At 40.3% G+C, this 22,289-nt stretch overlaps 1 protein-coding gene and 1 pseudogene across 3 annotated transcripts; both read right to left on the bottom strand.

Annotated features, from left to right (window-relative positions):
• Window positions 1-718: 718 nt before the first annotated feature.
• rabggta (Rab geranylgeranyltransferase subunit alpha) lies at window positions 719-9,355 on the bottom strand. Of its 3 annotated transcripts, none has more exons than XM_040129477.1 (18): window positions 9,184-9,355; window positions 8,778-8,824; window positions 8,497-8,607; window positions 7,572-7,696; window positions 7,278-7,465; window positions 6,872-7,129; window positions 6,619-6,702; window positions 6,387-6,469; window positions 4,766-4,861; window positions 3,373-3,478; window positions 3,221-3,272; window positions 3,021-3,109; window positions 2,777-2,865; window positions 2,574-2,690; window positions 2,357-2,470; window positions 2,115-2,202; window positions 1,340-1,449; window positions 719-1,289 (listed from the first exon to the last, which is right to left on the bottom strand). In XM_040129477.1, exons 2-18 carry the CDS (start codon window positions 8,778-8,780, stop codon window positions 1,221-1,223), a joined length of 1,782 nt encoding a protein of 593 aa, XP_039985411.1. In that variant the 5' UTR covers window positions 8,781-8,824; window positions 9,184-9,355; the 3' UTR covers window positions 719-1,220. The 3 variants fall into 3 exon arrangements, with proteins under 3 accessions (XP_039985411.1, XP_039985412.1, XP_039985413.1); XM_040129478.1 differs by having other exon boundaries at window positions 8,778-8,857; XM_040129479.1 differs by having other exon boundaries at window positions 720-1,449; window positions 9,184-9,354.
• Window positions 9,356-11,102: 1,747 nt separating this feature from the next.
• On the bottom strand, window positions 11,103-16,602 carry LOC120790767 (annotated as a pseudogene).
• Window positions 16,603-22,289: the final 5,687 nt, after the last annotated feature.

The following is a 22,289-nucleotide window of genomic DNA, read 5'->3' on the forward strand; positions in this document are numbered from 1 at the left end:
GTCATTGACCGCAAGGGTTTTCATCCAAGTATTAAAAATAATCCTGATATTTATAATTACGTTGGTTTGTCCGGATACTTTTCAGCCTCTGAAAACAAAAAAAAAGGACTATATACTATTTTTGTGAAAACCCTTTGAATTAAAGCTCAAAGTCTACACTTCAATCACATCTTGACGGCTTCATTTCAAATCCATCATGGTAGTGAACAAAGGCAAAATTACAAAAATTGCGTCACTGTCCAAATACTTGTGTATCTAAATGTATATCAAAGCTTTTTAATTACAACTTGTAAGTTGATGTGAATGCCATTTACAGGTCGGAAACTCGTAATTACTATAACTCTGATATGACATGACACAGTTAGTATGGCCTCCCTAATCTCTTTCCTAATCAATTAAAAGATGTGGGAGAAACTGAAAGTGGAATTATTTTTATGTTGTTTATTCTTTTATGTTATGAGTTGAAAGGTGTGGTATTTTTCGTGTTCCATTTGACTTCAGTTTGTTAGCTTAGACACTCCCAAGGAACAAGGTTTCCCATTTGAAAATGCCATGACATCACAGTAAAGGAAACATCCAACTGATATATCGCAGTCTAATCTATCAAATAGATAGTGGTGTAACTAAAGGCTGAATTAGGTGACACACTCCTGGTGGCTTTGGCAGATCTTTTGATATTTATTATTATTATTTTTTCTTTCACCATAGAAAAACCACAAAAGAAGCTTATTGGAAGGCAGTGACACAATGTGTGCTGTTTTATTACTGGATCTGTGACATACTGTGCAACAGTATATGGTCATATATTAAATGCTTTACACAACCTTTAAAAAAAAAAAATGCGCATGAGAACTATGTGATGATCTGATGATCCGTTGTAAGCTTTTTTTCTAATTCAATCGTTTTAAAGCTTACAGAAGCAATAAGCCAGCATTGCTGCACGCCAATCCATACAGTCAATTTACTCCATTATCAGTGTTTCTGCATGCATTTGGGTGCGTTGTATTAAGGAAATCTGTACGCACACACAATAGAAGAAAAGCAACATTGGTTATTAAGCACTCACACACACATAAATCTAGACAGTTCACTGAAGGTGTTAGAGAGGTTTCTGACATATGCTCTGAAGAACCAGGCTTTTGGACCCTCTGGGGTTGCTGTGATTGACATTGTGCCAAACAAGTGGAACAAATAGAGTCACAAAATGCCCACTTGCTCTATCACAAACAAACACAATAGGAAAGTGAAGGACTATTAAACAATTGGACGATGGTGGCAGTAATTTCTGCCCTCCGTCTGATCAGAGCAGGAGATCTGTGACTGAGGGCAGCAGCTCTGCTAACTCCGACTCGATGTTGGCCGTCTGAGTGACAGGGTTGCCACGGAGATCGAGGTGCTTCAGCTTGGGGCAGGAAGCCAGCGGCTGAAGATCTGCCAGTGTAGAGATTTCTGTGCATTTGGGTTAATGAAAAAGACTTCCTGTGTGCTGTGGTGAGTAACATTAGTAGCACTGAATAGAAGGAGATATGACTCAGATATTCCCAACACTAGTGTAAAAGTAAGATCCAGTGTCGCTGAGACACTGAGATATGGATTAATTTTTCTAAATACAAAAAAAATGGAAGCCTAAATTTACATTAGACAGGTATATACTGAAAAAAAAACAAAAAAACAACAAAAACTGAACAAAGCCTCAGCTGCATAATTGCTCTCAAGTGCATCAGGGGAAGTGAAGCACGAAGGGGTTGGAGTCTGTGTAGATGATGTGTTATTAAAAGGGTATACATGTAAGTATTAAAGTTTTAAAAATTCCCAAATAAATATTCAATTAAAACTAAGATTATCAACGGAATGTGAAGTAATAACATTGTTGACACTATGTCAAAGATGTCTATGTATTGTGTTACAGAAATATCTTGTTTTGCAGTGTTGAGCCTTCAACATTCAGAGCTCATTCACACATTTCTCAAGTCCCTAGTACACTGCGAGAGGAGTATAGAGATATAATATAAACTGATCCCTATGAGACTGGTGCTGCAGGATTGACACAGATCCAGAACAGGACATTCTCCAACAGGCAGACTAATGAATAAGAGTGTCTGATTTAAGGATACTGTTATTTCTCAAGAGGACTTCCTCCAGTCTGGGAAGGTGATACAGTCCCTCCAGATTTTCTATGGAGTTGTTATCAGCCTCCAAGACCTGCAAGCGTGAGGAAGTCATTTAATTGCAGAAAAAAAATGAATCAATATTTATCTTTGCTGCTGTTGTCTATCAACAGTGGGACACACAAAAGAAGAAAATAAACACTGTCCATGTAAGAGACACAACTGGATTAGAATTGCAGCTTTATCACCTCTAGGCACTGCAACATAGCGAACTGTGGAGGCAACCGCTGCAGCTGATTAGAAGACAGATTGATATGGGTGACCAATAGCAGCTGGTCCAGATGGCATAAGGTGGTCAGGTTCTGTTACAAAAAAACAGGAGGAATGACTTTTCAGAACTTCCCTAAATAGCAGATTGGATTCAAGATAAGCAAATATGATTTCTTGTCGTAATTTGCAACCAACCCTGTCAGAAATGCTGAAGACGCGTACTTCAGCATACTCCATTTTCAGGATGGTGTTTTCAATCATAAATTTGCTGCACAAGTCACTGTAATAAGCAGAGCGCATGGAATCCACTTTCTGAGGGAGAAAATGAGAGAATTCAGTCAGTGATCTCTGCCTTTTTTTTTGGGCTGCAGCATAGACTATATATGGCTGCTACTCACTTTCAGTGTTTGGAAATGAGCAAGTGTTTCCTTTTCATATCCCAGAGGGTCTAGTGCCCTCATCAGGAGGATAATGGTCAGTAAGCACCCTGCCAAGGCAACGAAAGTGGTTCAGTGGCTACATGAAAACATCATGATCAGCAATAAATAAATTGAAGTATTATGTACTTATTTGTGAAGTTGACGATCTCACTCTGTAAAGAATGTGGAGAAATTTCTGTCTAATGAATCTAAAAGTGCTTACACTTATTGAGCGGCTCCAGTTCTTGTAGCTGATTGCATGACTGTAGTTCCGACTGTAACACAGAGGTCTTCTCTACTGAGAGTTCACTCCTATAGAGAAACAGCAGCACTCAGTTCTTACTCCTTAAAAAAATTTTTTTTAAAACAAACAAACAAAAAAAAACAACTACACAATGTGCTGCTATTGTGCCAAGATATTACCTGAAAAGTTCCTGATCCGTAGCAGAGTCACGACAATAACTCTCAGTCCGACCTGAGGAAGTTAGAAAACCATAATGAAGCTTGAGGAAATATATATTGATCATCCAGACAGTGACAGAGCATGACATGCAAAGACACACTTTATGTATCACCTGTGTAAAGAGCACAGTCTCTGTGAGTGTGTTTTTCAGTCCAGTGCACGGTCAGATTGTGTTCGTTGGTGATGTCACTTATTGTTCCAGGAGGAAGATCACAAATCTGAGATAGTGTTAAGGTTAAAAAAAAAAAAAAAGGACAAAATCAAGATTATTTATTCCACACGCAAAAAGGAGTTTCATTCCGACATAAATTCCCCACCTTTAACAAAACGAACAGCATGAGTGTACGCGTTAAATCCATGGCTCTTTTCCAGTGCCAGTAAAGCAGACTAGTAGAGCAGGGCAGCGTGACTAAATTATAACATCCTTGATGGAATGCCTAACACTAATTTAGAAAAAGTAGGCTTTAATAAATTAATTGAGATTTGCACATACTAGTTAAACATCATCAGTGAACACTAAAAAATTCAGTTTTGTCTTAAACAGACCTTTTTGTCTTTGTCTTAAACAAAACTGAAGCAAAGAGCAAAATAAAGCCAAAGGGAAGAGTCATCTGTCTGATTCAGTAAAGTTTAAGGCGGTCTGCAGGTTGATGCAACTTCCTCACACAGTGTTCACCTACAGTCCCTGAGTGAGTGAACACCACTGACAAGTGTCTGGCCACAGTCACATCTGGAAATAAAATAACTATTAACATGGAATTCTGAATGAACATTCAGAATTCCATGAATAACATTCCCTATGAATGAAGGGAGGAAATCATAACAGCTATTGAGCTTTCATGTCAACGGATCAATTTCCATCACAACTGAGCAAACTGTATCCAACGACGAAGACCATGTGATAGTAGTGCTAGTGAATGGACCTTGAGTTGTGATTGTTTATTCAAAATATTGAAAACCCACTATTCCATATTAAATGTTTTAAATAATCTTTAAAAAAAAACAAAACAAAAAAAAAAAAAACATCACTTTTTGAAAATAGAATCACTGATGTTTTTCAAACACGAATGTCAACATTTTGGAACGACTGCAGGCTCCCCGCCAAGGGAAGCTACTCCTGTGAGGTCCGATACAAAGCAGCACTGCTGCAGCTGAATTCAGTGCCCTGCTGATCAACACTTTGGAACAACAGATTCCTCCGAAAATGCATCTACGTCAACTGTCTTTCTGACTACACTTGGTGTCCTCTGTGTCACTATGCCTCGACAAGACAAGACAGGAAGTCTCGCTAATGTCGTAGAGGCAACGATAACAGTCCACTCCTGTAGATTGATCAAAGTTTTGTGATGAAACTCTCTCTCTCGGTGCACATACCACAGCGCCTTATCGGCACGTGGTATGTGTAAAATGACGAGAACAGAATGTTAAACTAGTATCCTAGTGACAGTCAACATTAATGTCTGTTGGGTAACCTGTCAATTTTGAGCCACAAAGGAAAAGGATACCCAGACAGGGCTGTGTTTAAATCGCGGGTGGACACTCCTCCACTCCACTCTCTGGGGCTGACCGTCAAGGACCAGGAGCAGGCCGACCGACTGCGCCTGACAGACAAAAGGCGGGAAGAAAGGTCACTGTGCAAAGCAGAGTACTACATGGACATTACACTATTTTTTGTTGTTTTTCGAACTCTTCACACAGTCAGCACAGCAGCCAACATTGGGCCTCATGCAAGAACGTTTTCGTATTCTTATACTAAACCTCTCCTACTTGTCTTTGGAGTGCCACCTGTTCATGAGGAGGTGTGCGTTCCTGAGATTAGTATAATCAACACCCCTGAAATTGCCATATAAAAAGTGACCTGTTCAAGTTTGTGCAAGTTTCATTCACAAAAATACCAAAGAGTAAATAAAAACAAAACAGTCCATGACTAATATTAGAGGCGGTCATGTGACAGTCACAACAATATTAGATGGGATAATATTATAACCCACAGTCGGTGATGTGACATGCATAAAGTGGCAGCTGAGTGTGGGGAAATACATTTTTCCAAGCAAATGCCCTAATTTAGAAGTTTATGTGCTGGACTATACACCAAGGTCATAAAATCTAAAAATCTACTAGCCTCTCAGTAAATTGGCATCCCATGATGATGAGCCTGGTAAACAGAACAGTAATTCTGCATTAAGCTTTCACAGGCTACTGTTCATGATTTGCATGATCAATCTGGACCATTCGCTTGACTCATTTGCACCTAAAAGAAAACTGTAAATACAAGAAAATTGGTGAATGCCACAAGTTCTTTTAAAATCAATCGCGCAAGCAAGAACAAGAACAAATCTCATCCTACAAATACTTCTTGCATGAGACCTAATGTCGTATAATCTGTGGATCACTTTTCATGGCTTTGACCTCATCTTCCCAATTCAAATTCGAGAATTGTTTTGTCTTTGAAATGTTCCATTTTGCATGTTTACTTACTATTTTAAAAACTCCTAAATTGACATTCATAACCGAATATAGCGTTTGCATAAATTTTGACTGCAATTTGCTACATCTACGTCTAAAAAAAAAAAAATAAATAAAAAAATAAAATAAAAATGCTAATGCTACTACCTGGGCCATATGAAAGACTGCCAGGCAGAAAAGGGGGCAAGACAGAAGACAAGGTTGACTAACACAGCTGTATATCAATATCTGTAGTTGTCATATACATGTATTCATAGTGAATATACACGTTTGTTCTATATTGCTGGAATTACTGTAGATTAGGAAATACTGTAATATAAACCATAAGCCAGCAGAATACAGGCAGTAAAAAGAGGCTACTCTTAGTTTATGAAAAATAAAAAGCAAAATCTACATAGTGACACATATTGTAATCCGACTGGTGGCTAGTGTTTTTCATGTCATGTTACGAGTGACCAAGTTTCTTTGTTGGGAGACAAAATGTTGTCAGTGTTCCGGTACCAGAGTTGATCCTGAGGTTTGTATGAAGTGAGAAAACTGTGTGTAGAGTTTTCAAAAGTGAACGCAATGGTAACGTATGTGACCAACTGTATTAAAAAAAAAAAAAAAATTGTGAAATTGAGAATGCTTTACTTTATGAGAATAAATAAACACGCTCACATTAACCGGCCGGGAGAAGGCTACAGCTACTCTCTCCTCATCCCGACTGACATACACACAGCTTATCATCTCTTCACGTTCCGCTGTTCAAAAGACAGAGACTTTAGGATTGTGCAAGTAACGTTTGATAAATGAACCTGATCAAGTACAGCAAATATCTGCATGCACAGGAAAACTGGTGTGTACTTTCATACATATTTGTGAATATACACACAGATACAGACAAACATACCTCTACCTAGCAACCACCGGTAGTAGAACCAAGCACTCTGGTCGTTGGGGTCGGTGAAGAAAGCATTCTGTACAAGCTCATATTCTAAAAAAGAAAAAAGAAAAAAAAAAGGCTATAGTTAGATCCTGAATGTGTTGAGTGGCAAAGTGCTGCTATTTGCAGTCAGTGTAAAGCCTCAGACTGCCCACATTATATAGGGTATTGCCGACAACACAACCAGGTCATTTATGTGTTGAGTTGTTGTTAGGCTTACCTTTGAGTAACTGCTCTTCACAGACGCGATGGGAATGAGTTTGCGGAGAAGGTGGAGGGGAGGTCTGGGGTGGCTTACGGCACGGTGACGGGGGCTCAGGGGACTCCGGGTGGAGAAGCGGCAGCAGGGTGCTGCGGTAGTGCCAGCTGGAGTAGTTGGAAAAGTTGGAGCCGATAAGACGATCAGTGAACTCCAACTCCTGATCCACAGGCACACCAGATATCTTCACAACCATCCTGCGATAATCCCAGCAATGGACTGGTCGGAACAGGAGAGTAAGGTGCAACAAAGCTTAATTAAATCATGAAAATAGGTCAGGGATGTACTGTCTCTGGATAAACAGACAAAACAATGTCTCCACATGCACCCTTTGCTTGGTTTTTCTTTTTTCTACTCCATTACTCACAGTTGCGGTCATCCAGGCTGAGGCAGCGATCACACAGGCTCAGCTCTCTGGCCCAATCCGGTCGGGGCAAGCGGGCTGAAACCCAGCCTCGGTGGTGCCAGCTTCCATAGGACTTTGGGTTCACCTTCAGGCAGGACTCCAAAAATGACAGCTCAGCCTCATAAATCTTTTGCACTTCATCCTCGTCCCTGGAGCGGACATCAAGAAACAAAACCACTATTCTCCTGTCAAATCTAATCTTATAAATGTTACACTCTGAAATCTACAAGTGACAAAATAACTTAATTAATTTACTTCACTGTCTCCAGGTGCATTAGGATCTCTCTCCTGTAATTCCAGAGGGTTGCAAAGTCAGGATTGGATGATAGCAGCTGCTGGGTCAGCTGGAGAGCCTCGTCATCCCAAATACCCTCCTTCCTCTGTCATACAGATGAAAGTGAGGAGTGTGAGGTAAACAAACAGAGTGGTAGACAGGCAGACAGACACAGGAAAAGGACATAATAGATATGAGCACTAGAACAAAACAAAGCTGAACCTGATTAACAGGCACTGCTCAGTGGATGAAACTATACATTAAATGATGAGTATGGCATTTAGGTTACACACTGTGCTTTAACTCTCATATATAGCTTAAAGACTGACATTTAAAGGATATGACTGGTGTCAGTCTATGTTTTTCTTAACTTAAAAAAACCCCATTAAAAGACTAAAACCGACAACGTGTTTGTGTGTCCCTCCATACTTTATTACTTCCCTACCCTCTCTGTTGCACTCATCCCTAAGCCCATTTGTTCCCACACGTCAAAGGTATATGATTCTCCTTTTTAAAAAGGCTCAGTAATTTCCTAAAACATCTGGGCACTGTAATTTTCGGAAAACATTACTCAAACAGGAGTAAGTAATGCATTTGTTGGGGACTACTCCCAGAGACGGACTAATATCCATGTGGTGCCCTAGTGGGTATTAACAGCAGCAGGATGATGTATATGGGATTGAATCAAAACAAACCACAGTGCCCGTGTCCATTGCAACGAAGGAACATGTCAGTCAGACCAATGGTGTGGTGGTAAGCTGTATCAGGCTTTAACTACGCCGACAACACTGGTTAGTAGGATCAGTTCATTGTTGGCTTTGATGTTTTTGCTTGATTTGATGACAATGACAGAAATACAGAATATCACCGGACCGATCATTTAAATGGTGCGTCTTTCTAACAGACCTTAGAAAAACAGGCATCTCGTGCAGCCACGTATATCTTCAGTTTCTTCTCTCGCTCCTTTCTTTTCTCCTCCTCCTGCTGGGCTGTAGATTTAATTTTCACTCGTCCATGCTGTCAAAAGCCAAAAAAAAGAAAAAAAAGAGGGGGGGGGGTACAGTTTACTCTGCTGCTAAAAGGTTAGTATAAATCATTAATTACTCCATTTACAATATGTACATTGTATCAATGCAGTGGATAGGCCTACATTTCAAACGCAAATGAGTAAATGATACATTTCTTACCATCCTTTCTGTTTGTGAAAAGAGACTTCTCCAAAAATCTGTTTACACTGGCACATGAAGGAGGATATTCAGGATTAGGCCTGGTAACGGTTACACGACACAGATGCAAAGAGAGCTGACAGACTGACACAAAAGTTATGACACGCCAATGCTATGAGCTCAGCCGCTAGGTCATTGTCAGTACGTGTGGATCCAGTCCTCGGTAAAGTCAAAAACACTGCACACAAACAGCCTGAGTCTGAAGTTAGCTTGCTAGTTAGCTCCGTTGTCAGCAAGCGACGCTGGGCTCGCCTCATTCACACTCCATTCAAAGCAGCACAGAATAACAGCAAACCTGCGATAGCAACTGCATTTCGATCACAGGTAAACACTGAGCGCCACGCTACTTATCACATAAAACACGCACCTGGTTTTCTACGCGGCTCGCTGTATGTTTCTCACAGTGCAGTTTGATTCGTCATGTCACTATCACTATTTCTAACGACTACAATTTTTCTCTTCCGGCCCTTGAAAACTGCGTCACGGAGATTCGTCTGCCGATAGCCGCGGTGGTTTGGAGCTCTCTAGCGGAGAAAACACTAAACAGCAGCCTAGACATGTACAGAGCTGCGGTTAAACGAACAACCGGACACAGTCTGCTGGTACGTGGACAGATATGTTTTAACGTGAGTTCGTGGTTCAGGTGTTAAATCCCGCTAAGACTCCCTGAAAAGATGGAAATGAGATGACAAGGGCTTCGTGTCCGCTAGAAAGCCCTCGGTAAGAGTGAGTCGCTTTAGCTAAAAATCGGTTTGTCTTCAGTCTCTGAACTATGTTTTGACAGAAGTTACACGAATTTCCCTAAACCCCGGTGAGAATTGTGTAGATGTGGTACACACGCACACACACACACACACACACACGCACGCACGCAGGCAGGCATCTGCGTGTTTGCAAAATGTTGCGCAAACCTACAGCAACAAAAAATTAATGGCCAATTTGTGGCGGTTTGGTTAAAAATGTCTGCAAATCGAAGGTTTGAAAACGTTGGCGTTTCTCACCCTAGTACAGCAGAGCTCTCTGTGTTAAAGCTGGACCCAGACTGATACATTTATAGAGCTGATATGTCAGCCAATATCACAGAGGACTGTCGGCGTATATAACGTTTGATAATGTTTTTTATAATATACAATAAAAAAATGCAGCACACAAAGGGGAAATTAATGTTTGAGGTAGTTTCAGAACAGTCTTGTGTTTACATACAAATTCAGTGAGACAGTGTTGATTTGTTGGCTCAGGTGGGTTTGTCATCGGAAATAGATATTTAGATCTGAGACGAAAGGGCAAAGCTTCTCCATCACATCACACTGAGTTTAATGAAGATGCACCTAAATATATCTTTTTTTATTACCCAGCAGTTTGACTGACACTTTAAACAACAATTTGTTTTACCCGTCTGATGAAGTAACCATCATGAGGACCATGATTTTTTTTTTTTTTTTTTATTACCGCTGAACTTGACTCCATGCCTCATTTCCTTATTTATTTAGTGAGTTTTAGTTAGTTTGTGGAAAACCCCAAATGCACTATGACATTAAATTGCAAAGATTGAATCTTTCATTTTGAAAAACAGAAAAAAACAAAAAACAAATATTATGTGATAAATTATTATCACCTCAGTGGGGAAATACTGTAGCTTCCACACGAATACAGATCCAGTGAGACAGTTTCCATATTGTCTTCCCTTCACACTGAATTACTTTCTCTGGCCAATAACAATAAGGCTGCATAACAGTAAAAAAAAGTCTCTCTCTCCATGTAAGTCAGATTCAGAAACTTTGTTTACCACTGACTGAGCTGTTCAGTCACAAGCTCACTTCTCTAACTTTTAGGCCACCGCTACCCTCGTATCATACTATTACATGATATTCATTCTTCCATGATGTTTCACACAGGCCTGCCCTTTCCTTACACCACTGAAATTCCCTGAGTGTAAATCAGTTCTGCTCTGCTAGGATGCATTTTCTATTACATCAGTCTATTGAGACTATTCATTGAGGAATATCAGCTTCTGTGTCCAGGTCCAAGTTGTCACGTGGTAGCACGGATCTGTACTCTGATGTCCGAGAGAATTTGAGGGTCAGGTGCCAATCTGAAGTGTAGAGAGGCAGCCCAGAGCTTTGTCAAAATGGCTGGTGGATTTTTTTCCTGTCTGGCAAAGACTCGGCGATTGATGGTGCTGGACTGTCTTCTTTCACTGGAAATGACACAAAAACTAAATTTGACTATGGTCATGCTCAGTATTATTGTGAAAGCTGGAGATAATATTATGATTTTTACATACAGTCAAAAGTTAGCACTCCTTGCTGCTCTGAAAAAGATCTTGGATCTCAGTATGTCTTCATCCAGCTTTTCAATTTCCTGGCTGATTTTCACATCTATTTTTTCCTCCTCCTCATTTCCATCCTTCTTCCTCTGACCAATATCCCTGGCTTTGATTTTGGTCATGTCACCAAATAACAAGGATCATCAAAACAAAAGATTAAAGCAATTCTATTTTGTTGGAAGGAAAACAAGTAAATCATCCCCATCAAAGCCTAATACTCACTCAGTGATTTGGATTTAGTGCTGGTCACACTTCCCCTAATCGCAGCTTGCAGGTCAAGTAGTTTTTCCTTGAAGCGCATCATCAGCTCCAGCTCTCTCCTCTTCTGCTCCCGCTGCAGTTGCTGCTTCAGCACTTGTTTGATCTGCCTCCTGCTGAACTTCTCGTCAATTCTCAGGTGGATGTCCTTCCTGTAGAATAGCCGGCCGCTGTTCCCTGCCACCATTTCCTCTATCTTCTCAATTAGCTCAGTGACCGGACTCATCAGTTTTCTTCATATTATTCGTGACATCGTGCTTTTTCTCACACTTGTCTACTAAACCAGTGTAGAGCATTATGCTTCCTTTCAATGTGCTCCTCTACAGATTTATCAGCTGGTTTGTCTCCGTATGTGAACAGAACCATTGTGTGTTTCCCCACGCTGGCATAGAAAAAGGTTCATGTATTCTTCCAGGGCGACCTGCTGAACCTCTCTGAACGTCAGATCCAAGGGAACGCTCAGCATTACAGCATGGACCCCTAATTGGCTCAGTGAAAGACCTCCGGCAGTTTTATTTGTCCATCTCTTCAGTGAAGCGGGAGCCAACAGCCCAGGGTGTCGATCACTGTGATCCTTCTGCCAGCAACTGCCCCATCCACACCTGAGAGTGCTCATTCTGACAAGTGGGAAACACTTCTTTATGCAAGTGGTTATTTCCTGTTCTACTCTTTCCAGATTTCTTCTGACCAAACATCCCTGTCCTCAGCTCCTGTAACGCATTTCTGGAATCTGAGAAGAAAACAATTGTCATTACAGGGTGAAAGACAGAATCACTTGCTGCACACATAATACAAATGAACAGTGGTGTCATAATGGTCAGTCTCTGTTAAGACTGTAGGAACTATTGATTCAGGTTATAGTTAACAGATTTAATAAAACTACAGTTCAGAAAAAACTGGTGTAAATCAGATTATCAAAAGTCGGTAGACAAGCGAGTCACCTGCTCAAAATTACAAATGAAGTTCCACTGCTAAAAGCTACTGATTCAGTCAGTGATTCATTTCACTTTGAAGATTTGGCGTTAAAAATTGTTCATACATGTACTGAACGTCTGAATAACAATTTGGTAAATCTTGCAATGTTCAGTTTTTGACAATAATGATGAAAATTGTTAGAGAGACAATTCCAGAAAGTTCTGAAAAAATCCGGGCCACACTGTAAATAGTATCAAAAATGGGGTTTAATATAATATAAATCTTAAGGATTATAGTGAGTCCAACCGATATGATAAATACAGATATTTCGGATTTAAAAAAAACTGAAAGCTATACAGACATGTCCTGCTACTACAGCTGCAGCTGCTGTTTATGTAGCGTTTTTTAAGCCTCATCTCCACCCCAGCATCCACCTGCCGGCTCTTGAGTCTACATTCCCTGCGGGGGGGGGCTTCTTATCGTCACTCCCCAATCCCTGCCGTGCTGACCTTGGTATTTCCTTGTGGGCAGTGACGAATTCAGATTCTAGATGCCCAACATTTTACATACACTGTACAACCCTGTACATATTCTACATCAACATACAATCTATTCCATTTAAGTTGTGTCCACTTCAGTGTATACTACAGTTTCTTCTTACTTTTCTGGTGATATTTATGCAGTCACTAATATACATGTGGTGAGATAACATTGGCTGAAAAAAATATAAGACCATATATTGGCTAGTTGCCTGACACTGAAATGGGATTAATCTTTAAAACACTATGGCATTAGAAATGCCCATCGATCACTTCTAACAGTCGCAACAAAAGCTGAACATTATGAGTTTCACCAGCTTGGTATGCAATACAGTGCCGTTGCATTGCATTTCTGTAATTTTGTCCGCCCCTGCTATCTGTTCTCTGCCAGGGTGTGGAGACAGCTCTGACAATGCTTGGTTAATTTACTTGTGACACCAATGCTAGATGACTCTGAACCACACTGTACCTCTGAGAGTTTTTCTTTTGGCCTTGACTTGACTTTCCCTCATTCTTGCTCTTCCTTCCACTCTTCTTCTTCTTGCTTCATTTGTCCTAAATATCTGCTCATCACGGACAAAATGGTCACAACTATTTCCAGCTACAGTCCCGATGATTTTCTCCAGCAACTCTGATTTGAGTACAAACATCGGTATTCTTGTTATCAATGACATAATATCTGTTTTCACATTGTTCAACTAGAGAATGTAAGGCCCCTCCCTCACCACTATGGTGTGTGTTCCCAGCCAGTCTCCTCTGGTGAAAACTACCATAGTGTGTCTCCGCACTCCTCTCCCAAGAAGGTCCACGTGTGTTGTCGCGCCACGTAAGTGTTTGGCATTGAAAGACGCATCTGCATCTATTGCCACTAGGAAGACGTGGGGCCCAGGAGGGCACAGAAACATGCTGTACATCAGTTCCTCATATTTTCTACAATATCCAATTAAATGTCACTCAATAAATGTTTAGTTTCTGTCTATAAGACTCTTCAGGTCTTCCTCATATGTATTGCTGAAAGCAATAGTCCGACATTATGGGAACTATGTTTTTTCAATTTCTGCATGAAAATTTGATTTGAAGCTGGAGCCAGCAGGCATCTTACCTGAGCATAAAGTCTGGAAACAGGAGGAAACAGCTAGCTTGGCTCTAAAGGTAACAAAATTCAATTACCAGCACCTGTAAAGATCACTGTTTAACACGTTGTTCCTTATTTGTTTAACCCCTACAAAAATGGTTGAAAAAGATCAATTTGCCGTTTCACTTACATTTCTTGGCCAGAAACATTTGCCCGACAACCAGCGGACCCTCCATGAAGTCACTGGTTAAAGGCAAATTGTTGTTTTTAGAATCAGTGTTTGTACAGATTAAATGAACGAGATATAAAGTCTTCATTAGTGACCTTTTAGAGGATCTGGTAGCTGGATTTTGTTACCTTCAGACAGAGCCAGGCTAGCTGTTCCCCCTATCCAGTCTTTGTTCTAAACTAACTGGCTGCTGGCTGTAGCTTCATATTTAGCATCCTGACATGTGAGCGATATATCGATCTTCTCGTCTAACTCTCAACAAGAAAGGAAGTAAGTGCATTTCGCAAAATGTCAAACTATCCCTTTAAACCTGTAGACAATGCATACATAACACAGGAAGTGCCTGTTTGCGTGCACCCACTGTCACACTCACCTGGAATGACTGTTTTCATTTGATGTCTTTGTTCCTCAGCCCTCCTTGGTCTCTTTTCGGCCCTTTCAGCCACCTCTCATTGCTTCTCTTTAACAATGGTAAAAGTCTGTTCATCTATCTCATAGTAACTAACGTTGTTGTGCCACGCTATTTTATCTATCTTCTGCAGCACCAGCGTGACCTGAGGTAAGTTACTTTTTCTGTTGTTATTAAACGTGGTATCTGTTTCTGCACCTTTCTATTAACAACTCAGTGCATCTCCCTTGCTCTGTGTGCTGCTCTATTGTCTTCTCCCCAAGGAAACCCCCAACAGGAGCTTCATGTGCTCCTCAATGGTCCTCCTCTGCTCCACAGAGAAAGCTGACTCTAATGGGATTACAAGGAGAAAAACCTGTGGTCAATGCAGACACCTCGACTTCTTAAGTTTAAACCTTTGTCCCCCTGTGGGATCTATGTGAGGGAGACAGAGCTGCTCTATCCTGGAGCATTGACCACAGTGAGCTTCCTGCCCTCCACTGCTTCATGTCTCACTTCAGACTGAGCTGTTCTGGTTCAGCCACACTCAATCCTTCATTTTCTTAGTATGATGTTGCCAGACGAACTCGTACCACCCAATCTCCCTCTGATCCGGATGAGTCTGACCTCTGGCATGGTAGTGCTCTATTTCTCCTCTGAAGAGCAAAGGGAAACTTGATATATAAATAAAGAATGGTATTTTAACAAAATAACTTTGTGAAACAGCTTCCTTAGATGATAATGCATTTTGTTATGATGAAATTGTTGTAGAAACTTTCATACAGGGAAGTCAGAAAATTTCCTCAAACTGAGGAGGAGAATGCAATCTGTCAGTGAAGTGAGGAAGTCACCAAATCTAAAGTGACAAGGTTCTCACACCAGATGTCTCCGTTGCTTTAGATGACTGACACAAAAGGAATCCTCTGGTAAACGTGTGCTTGTGTCGCCCCTCGAGGTTTTTGTGGCAGTTATTTTTGACTTTATTCATCCTACTCATTTGTGAGACATGGTCTGAAAAAATAACAGACAAAACCTGAAACATTTTTAGAAGCTACAAGAAAAAGGTCAACAAAATAAGCTGAGAATGACTCATGCCCTCCCATTATCACTTGTGCTGTGTGGTTTGTGATAAAAATATGCAACTGAAATAGAAAATGTAACGAGTGACAAGAGAAAATTGAAAGACTTACAAATACTTGTTTTTTTTGGGGGGGGGGCTGCAAAATATCTTAATTGCTTTAAGTAGATCCAGTTCTCTGTTTAGAGCTGTACTTTGTGGCAATATTATATTATACTGCATTATAATGAAAGGAGTTTACCATATTTTGTCCACCGCTAAAAATACTACAAACACCCATTTCCTCCACATCAAAAACTAGAGCCTTAGAGGTTACCATAGAGTAAAGTTGCAGTGTGCAGGGAATGAATCAATGAAACTCATCAGCCCCTGAATCAATGAAGCTGACACTGAAAAAGACTAGTCTTGAAGAAATAAGGTGACTTTAATTGGAATTCCGAGAGGTCAAGCAGAAAGACTTGCTGCTCACCAGGACCCCCTCTTTCACCAGCAAGCCTGGTTTTTTGTTGGACAAGAGGACATAGGTGGCCAGAAACCAAAGTCTTCCGAGTCTTCAGAGAAAAAGCCCCCTTTTCTTTGCGTTGTTCATGATGGTGACTACCTTTCTAGCTAGGGATATGAGTGAGTCCCAGTGGGATGGCAAGTCCTAGGAGACAAGCTCATCTTCAATCTAGTTTGAGAGACTGTTGTGAAAAGTGTCTGAACACCTCTTTCATTTCTTCAGTAAAGAGAGAAAGCAAGAGGCCTTGCCTGCAAGTGAGGTTATGACATAGGTAATACGAGCTCAAAGACCAATGCACACTGAGAAAGGAAGGAACGGAAGAAAGCAGGGTCATCTGAGAAGCACTCTGGTGGAGGCAAGTAAATCACATGAACCACAGAGACAGCATTGTTGGTGGCTTGATTGGGAGCTGCAGCGGGTGCTGTAGAAGCAGATTCTGGCTGAAGGTTGATTGACAGCTCCCATGACCTCTGCATAACGCTGCTGCGCACTCCTTTGTGATGGTCAGACAAATCCTGGAGAGTCTAGGCAAAGTTACTCCGCTGTTGTTCATGCCATCAAGACGCACTTATGAGACAGTCGGCATCTAGCAGGTCTATGCAGATCAGTTCCTAAGTTTCAAAGGACCCAAAATGCAGACAAACGACCCAGGCAGAATTTGTGTTCAAGGTGACTGTTAATGCAGTTGTACGCAGAAAGCACATGACTGGTAGGGTAAAGCCTCCCAGCCCCTCCCTTATAGCCAGCCAGCTTTATCTGGCTGGCTATAAGGGAGGGGCTGAGGGGAGAGATGATCCAGTAGGCAGGTAAGGACTTGATGACTCAGTAGGCACGTAAGGACTCAAAAGCATGACTGAGACAGACCACTGTTGAATCATGCAAGTCTATAGAAAACAGGCAAAAATACACAAAGAATAATAGATTGGAAAGGGAAAGGCAAAGGCTGACTCCAAGGGGCAGGCCAGGGCCCAAAACAGACAAGCAAGAAATCAGGCAGCAAAAGGCTGGAACGCTAAGGCAGGGAGGCACAATAGCACAATCTGGTAGGGATTTAGTGGAAGTGGGCCATATATTTACTATATATACTGCAGGGTCAATGAGGGAATGAAGAACAGGTGTGGGAGTCAGGTGATGTAGGTGATGGTGGAAAGCACAGCGTTACTGCAGGGCATCTGAGAGTGACTCCGGAATGAAAGAGAGGTTGCGCCAAGATAAGGAACAGCATGAATGTTATGAATTAGCAGACACCGTGACAGCTTTTGAATGGTACAGAGTGGCCAGACAGGACACTGACCATCAAAGAAACAGGAAACAAATTATTTTTAAGTCATCCGATGTCTAATTTCATAGAGACAGATTTAGTTTATTTATCTTCAACCTGATTAGATACACGAATTCCCAAGTATTTAACCCCAAAATAAGAGAAAAATTTTAAACTTTTAACTGCTTGTCATTGACTTTGAAAATAGGCATTATTTATGACTTTGAGCAGTTTATGATACAGTCCAAAAAGTGACCAAACTCTTTTAGAAGTGATAATAGTGGTGAAAATAAAGTCACTGGATTATGCAAATAAAGTAAAATGTAATTTGCATTTAATGATATTACAAGGGAAGGAGGGGCTCAAATGCAGGAGCAAATGGGGCAGATGAGGTGGGGCAACCATGTCTTTTTTTTTCAAGTAAGAGACACATTATTGTTTGATGTTATAACTATAGGCATGAGAGAATTACTTAAAGTTTGATTCCATGATCAAAAAATAGGACCAAAGTTAAAATGTTGAAGGACAGACATGAGATATCTCCACTATTCTCTGTCAAACACTTGCATTTGCATCGAAAGAGACTATGACTGTAGGAGGCCGTCATGGGCATGACACAAAATATCAAAATACCTTCTTAAATTATCAGAGGATAAGTAATTATTATTTAATAATACAATAAAAATTATTAAAATCAAAGCGTGATTCACATGAAAATGTATTGATAAACAATTAAATAATAATACATAGATGGGTTGATAATTGGATAATGAGTATATAAATAAACAATGGAATTTAGAAATAAATTTGACAGTTGTTAGAAAGGATAAATAAAAATAAATTAATTTATTTTTTATTTATCTATTAATAGATTATGCGTATATTTACTGATAAATCCACTTTCTATTATATGACATCTGTCATTGTTGGCTTGATTAATGGAGCAATTACAGTTAAATGTCAGTTAATGAATGCTTAGTACTTATCTGCAGAACTCTTCAGTTGCTGCGCAACTATTATGAAGCTTTAAACTATGATACAGAAACATATAATACAGGAAGTGTCTGAGTTCACCCACTGTCACACTCACCTGGATTGAGTGTTTTCATTTGTTGTCTTTGTACCTCAGCCCTCCTTTGTCTCTTTTCCGCCCTTTCAGCCACCTCCCGTTGCTTCTCTTCAATAATGGTTAAAGTCTGTTCATCTACTTCATAGCAACTGCTGTTGTGCCATGCTATTTAATCTATCCTCTCCAGCACCAGCGTGACCTGAGATAAATTAAAACGTCTAATTTACGTCATGTACCACGTTCCTGCACGTCTTTCCATTAACCAATTAGTGCATCTCCCTCGCTATCAATGTGCCCTTCCTGTCGTCTGGTTAAAGTGTCCTCTGATGCCGATGTCTGCACTCAGCCAAAGATTGTTTATAATAATAAGATTATAATCTTAATAGTTTTGAATCAGGACCTGCAGTATTTGGATCAAATCAGTCATGAAAAATGAGATGTGTCCAATGTAGTAGTTACAGCAGTAATTTCAGTGTGTCAGATACCTATTTAATCAACATTTAGGTAAATGTATTAATATTTAAGTATCATATTGGACTCTGTATCAGCAGATAAACAAAATAATTAATATTGGGATTGGGGTGAAGAAAATGTGAGTGAGACATCCCTAGTAATCTCTCAGTTGAACTGAGAAAATCACCAAAACTGGAGTGACAAGGTAATCACACCAGATGTTTCTGCTGATTTCGATGACTGACACAAGAGGAATGCTCTGATAAACTTGTTCTGTGTATTTCCCCTGGAATTTTGTTAGTTTTTCTTTTACATTTTTTTTTTAATCACTTTAATTTAGGGACTGGGTCTGAGATATAACAGTAGTGTGGGACAAATCTAGAACTGTGAAACATGTTTAGAAAATTCAAATAATTTTGAGGCAAATTAAAAGATACATTGCCATGGCATATATTGCCAGCTGGTAATACAGGGATCAGAACTGATCATCAAAATATTAAAGACACCCTGTACATCTACAATATGTCACAAATGACAGCCTAAAAAAAATCACTAGAGTGTTAACAACTAAAAATGACATTTTTCACAAAAACAGCATTTATAAAGAACTTGTATTGATTGCATAGCAATCTAGAGGTGTTTCTGTTTTTCTTGACACTCTTGAATATTATATAGGACTACATTTATATTGGTATATCAACCTTGCTGATAGAGTACTTGAGCTTGACAGTGTTGCTCGATTAACTTACTGAGATTGTTTTCCATTGTCTGTCCTGGTCTTTTCAAAGCCAAGATAATACCTGTTAGACTACGCTGTGGCATAGAGGTTAGACTTGATGAATTCTGTCTAAAGTCTGTCCTGATGTAGAAATATTCTGAGATAACAGGTATTTAGACATATTTTACCACCAATTTGCACAGCCATGACTGTATGCAGTGAGACATTAACGCAAACTGCAGCAAAGTGACAGCTAAAGGCCAGTTTATACTTCTGCATAGAATCAACGCCGTAGGTACTGCCTAGGTACGGTGTAACCACGTACCCCATGCTGTAGCCTGTGCCGTAGCCTGATGTGTACCTCCCTAGAAATGTAACTACCACAACAACTGTGGCTTGTCAGTGGCCAACAAGCACAGAAAACTCACCCTCCTTCTTCCTCAATTGGTTGAATGGTCGTACACACCCACTACTCTGATGTCTTCTCTCTTTTCTGCATTGCAGTCATTTCAGTAAAAAAAATAACAGTTCAACATTTATTAGCTCCAACTCCAACATGAGCCACTCAGTCACCGTTGTTTGAAGTAAATAAGGAAACTCAACACAGTGGCATAGAAAACCCCACCACCAACTAGCATTTTGGTGGTGTGATTTGCGTTGGCTATGGCGTAGGCTCTATGTCGATCCTATGCAGAATTATAAACCTGCCTTTAGAAAACAGGAGGAGGATACACAGAAGATGCAGAGGAGCAATGAAGCAACAAGAGAAGAGAGCTGAGTCCAGACAACAGAGACTGATGGAGAAGAGCGTATCTCCCTTCCATCATCATTGGTAACTTGAGATCAATGGACAGTAAGATGGACGAGCTAGCAGCCCTTGTGAGGAATCGGAAGGACTTTCTGTGAGTGTAGTGTTATGTGTTTTTCAGGGACATTGTTACAGGAAGATAGTATGGATTCCATTGCTACCATCAATGGCTTTCAGAAGGTTCGGGCGGACAGGAAAATGAATGTTTCTGCAGAACAGATATTGCTGTTAGCCTTGGGGCTACATCCATACTACATTCCCAGGGAGTTCGCACAAGCCATCTTGGTTGTTGGGTACATCATCCCCTGTACCAACCCGGCAACCGCATGTGACATCATCCACTCTTACTGCGAGACCTCAGACTTTGCAACCCAGTGCTTTCTTCGTGATCTCCAGGGACTTCTCCCCACTTTCACTTAGTTATTGACTGCACTTCCAGAGGAGACACAATCCTGATCTTCTGTATGCTAATGTTAAAGAGGCCTGGAGATTCTACCTCACATGACTTTTTGTAAATTTGAATTTGTACATCTTTTCATTCACTTACTTTGTCAACTGTCGTGTTGTTAATTGAATGAGACACATAGAGGTGTGCCTGGGGAGGGAAAGCCTGACCTCAATCTCAGGGCAACACTGGCAACTTTCTACTACAGAAAGAAGCTAAGGTTTATCCAAAAAGTCGCTAGATTTGTCGCTAGGACCTTAGTGAAGAAAACATGCTAAAAGGGTGTGAAAAGTTGGTAGGCGACAAAGGCGCTAAGTTGGCAACACCGCCTGTAAACGCTACTGACACAATTGAAACTGCTAATTCATTTTAAAAGAGCAATGGCCAGTGGGGAGACCAAGACTTGGCTGGCCGACCAATGGTGTAATGTCAATGAAGTCACGCAGCATTCGGATTGCCAGTTGTGTAATATTAATTACTCTGTTGAATTACTGAACAAAGCGCTAAGGTGATAACAAGTACGCTATGAGTAACCTCTCATCCTGTATTTCTTTGCTGGAGAGTTTAAGTTCCTATGTTAACACTACATGCCTTAAGTAAGTGAATTTTTTGTAAGATTGAACTCTGACTGGGTCTCTTTAGTATTGTTTTTGCAGAGGGCAGCAGACTTTCCTTCAGCACGTCTTGCTATGCTGGAGGGCTGCTGTATTAATTTTAATATCTGTCCTAACCACAGCCCTGTCACCTCTCTGTACCCGAGCATATCTTTGGGAACTTAGACCAAATATTCTCCTGCAACCCATAAGACATTTTTCTACAGGATTTTGGCAAACTGACTGTGTCTATATGCATAGTTAAAATGGCACTAGTGCTTTTTTGCCGATACTTATCTCTGCACACTGACTTATACCTTCTAGGCATGTCTTGCCACACTGCAGCCAACTGGGCAATGCCCTTGGGCATGCCCTTCCTATCTAAAAGAATGGGGAGAGAGCTAAAACTTCACTTTCAATGGTCAGTGGGAAATGCATGTATAAACTGCATGTATATAATCACCAGTTAAATCTGATAAAAGACAGTTTATAATTCTACTAAGCATGTGCAAGGTTTGCTTGGCAACCATGCTTGAAGTGGTTTGTCTCCTCTAGTATAATGTATCTGCTTATACTACTCTTTATAAGAGTCCTTAGAGTAAAGTCCTCAAAGATAAAGATATTTGCTCACTGACACAATGGCCATTTTGAACTCTATCAGAAATGAGTACCTTTGTTTTTATCTCAGATTTACTGCTTACCATAATGAAAAATAGTAAAATAAATAAATAAATAAATCCATTCTAGCCAGGTTCCTTTTCAGCCCCTAAGGCAATAAAAAGTATAAAAACTGTAAATAAAATTGAATGAATTCAA

The sequence above is a fragment of the Xiphias gladius genome, chromosome 6, assembly GCF_016859285.1.
Source record: "Xiphias gladius isolate SHS-SW01 ecotype Sanya breed wild chromosome 6, ASM1685928v1, whole genome shotgun sequence".
In the NCBI taxonomy this organism is placed as follows: domain Eukaryota; kingdom Metazoa; phylum Chordata; class Actinopteri; order Istiophoriformes; family Xiphiidae; genus Xiphias; species Xiphias gladius.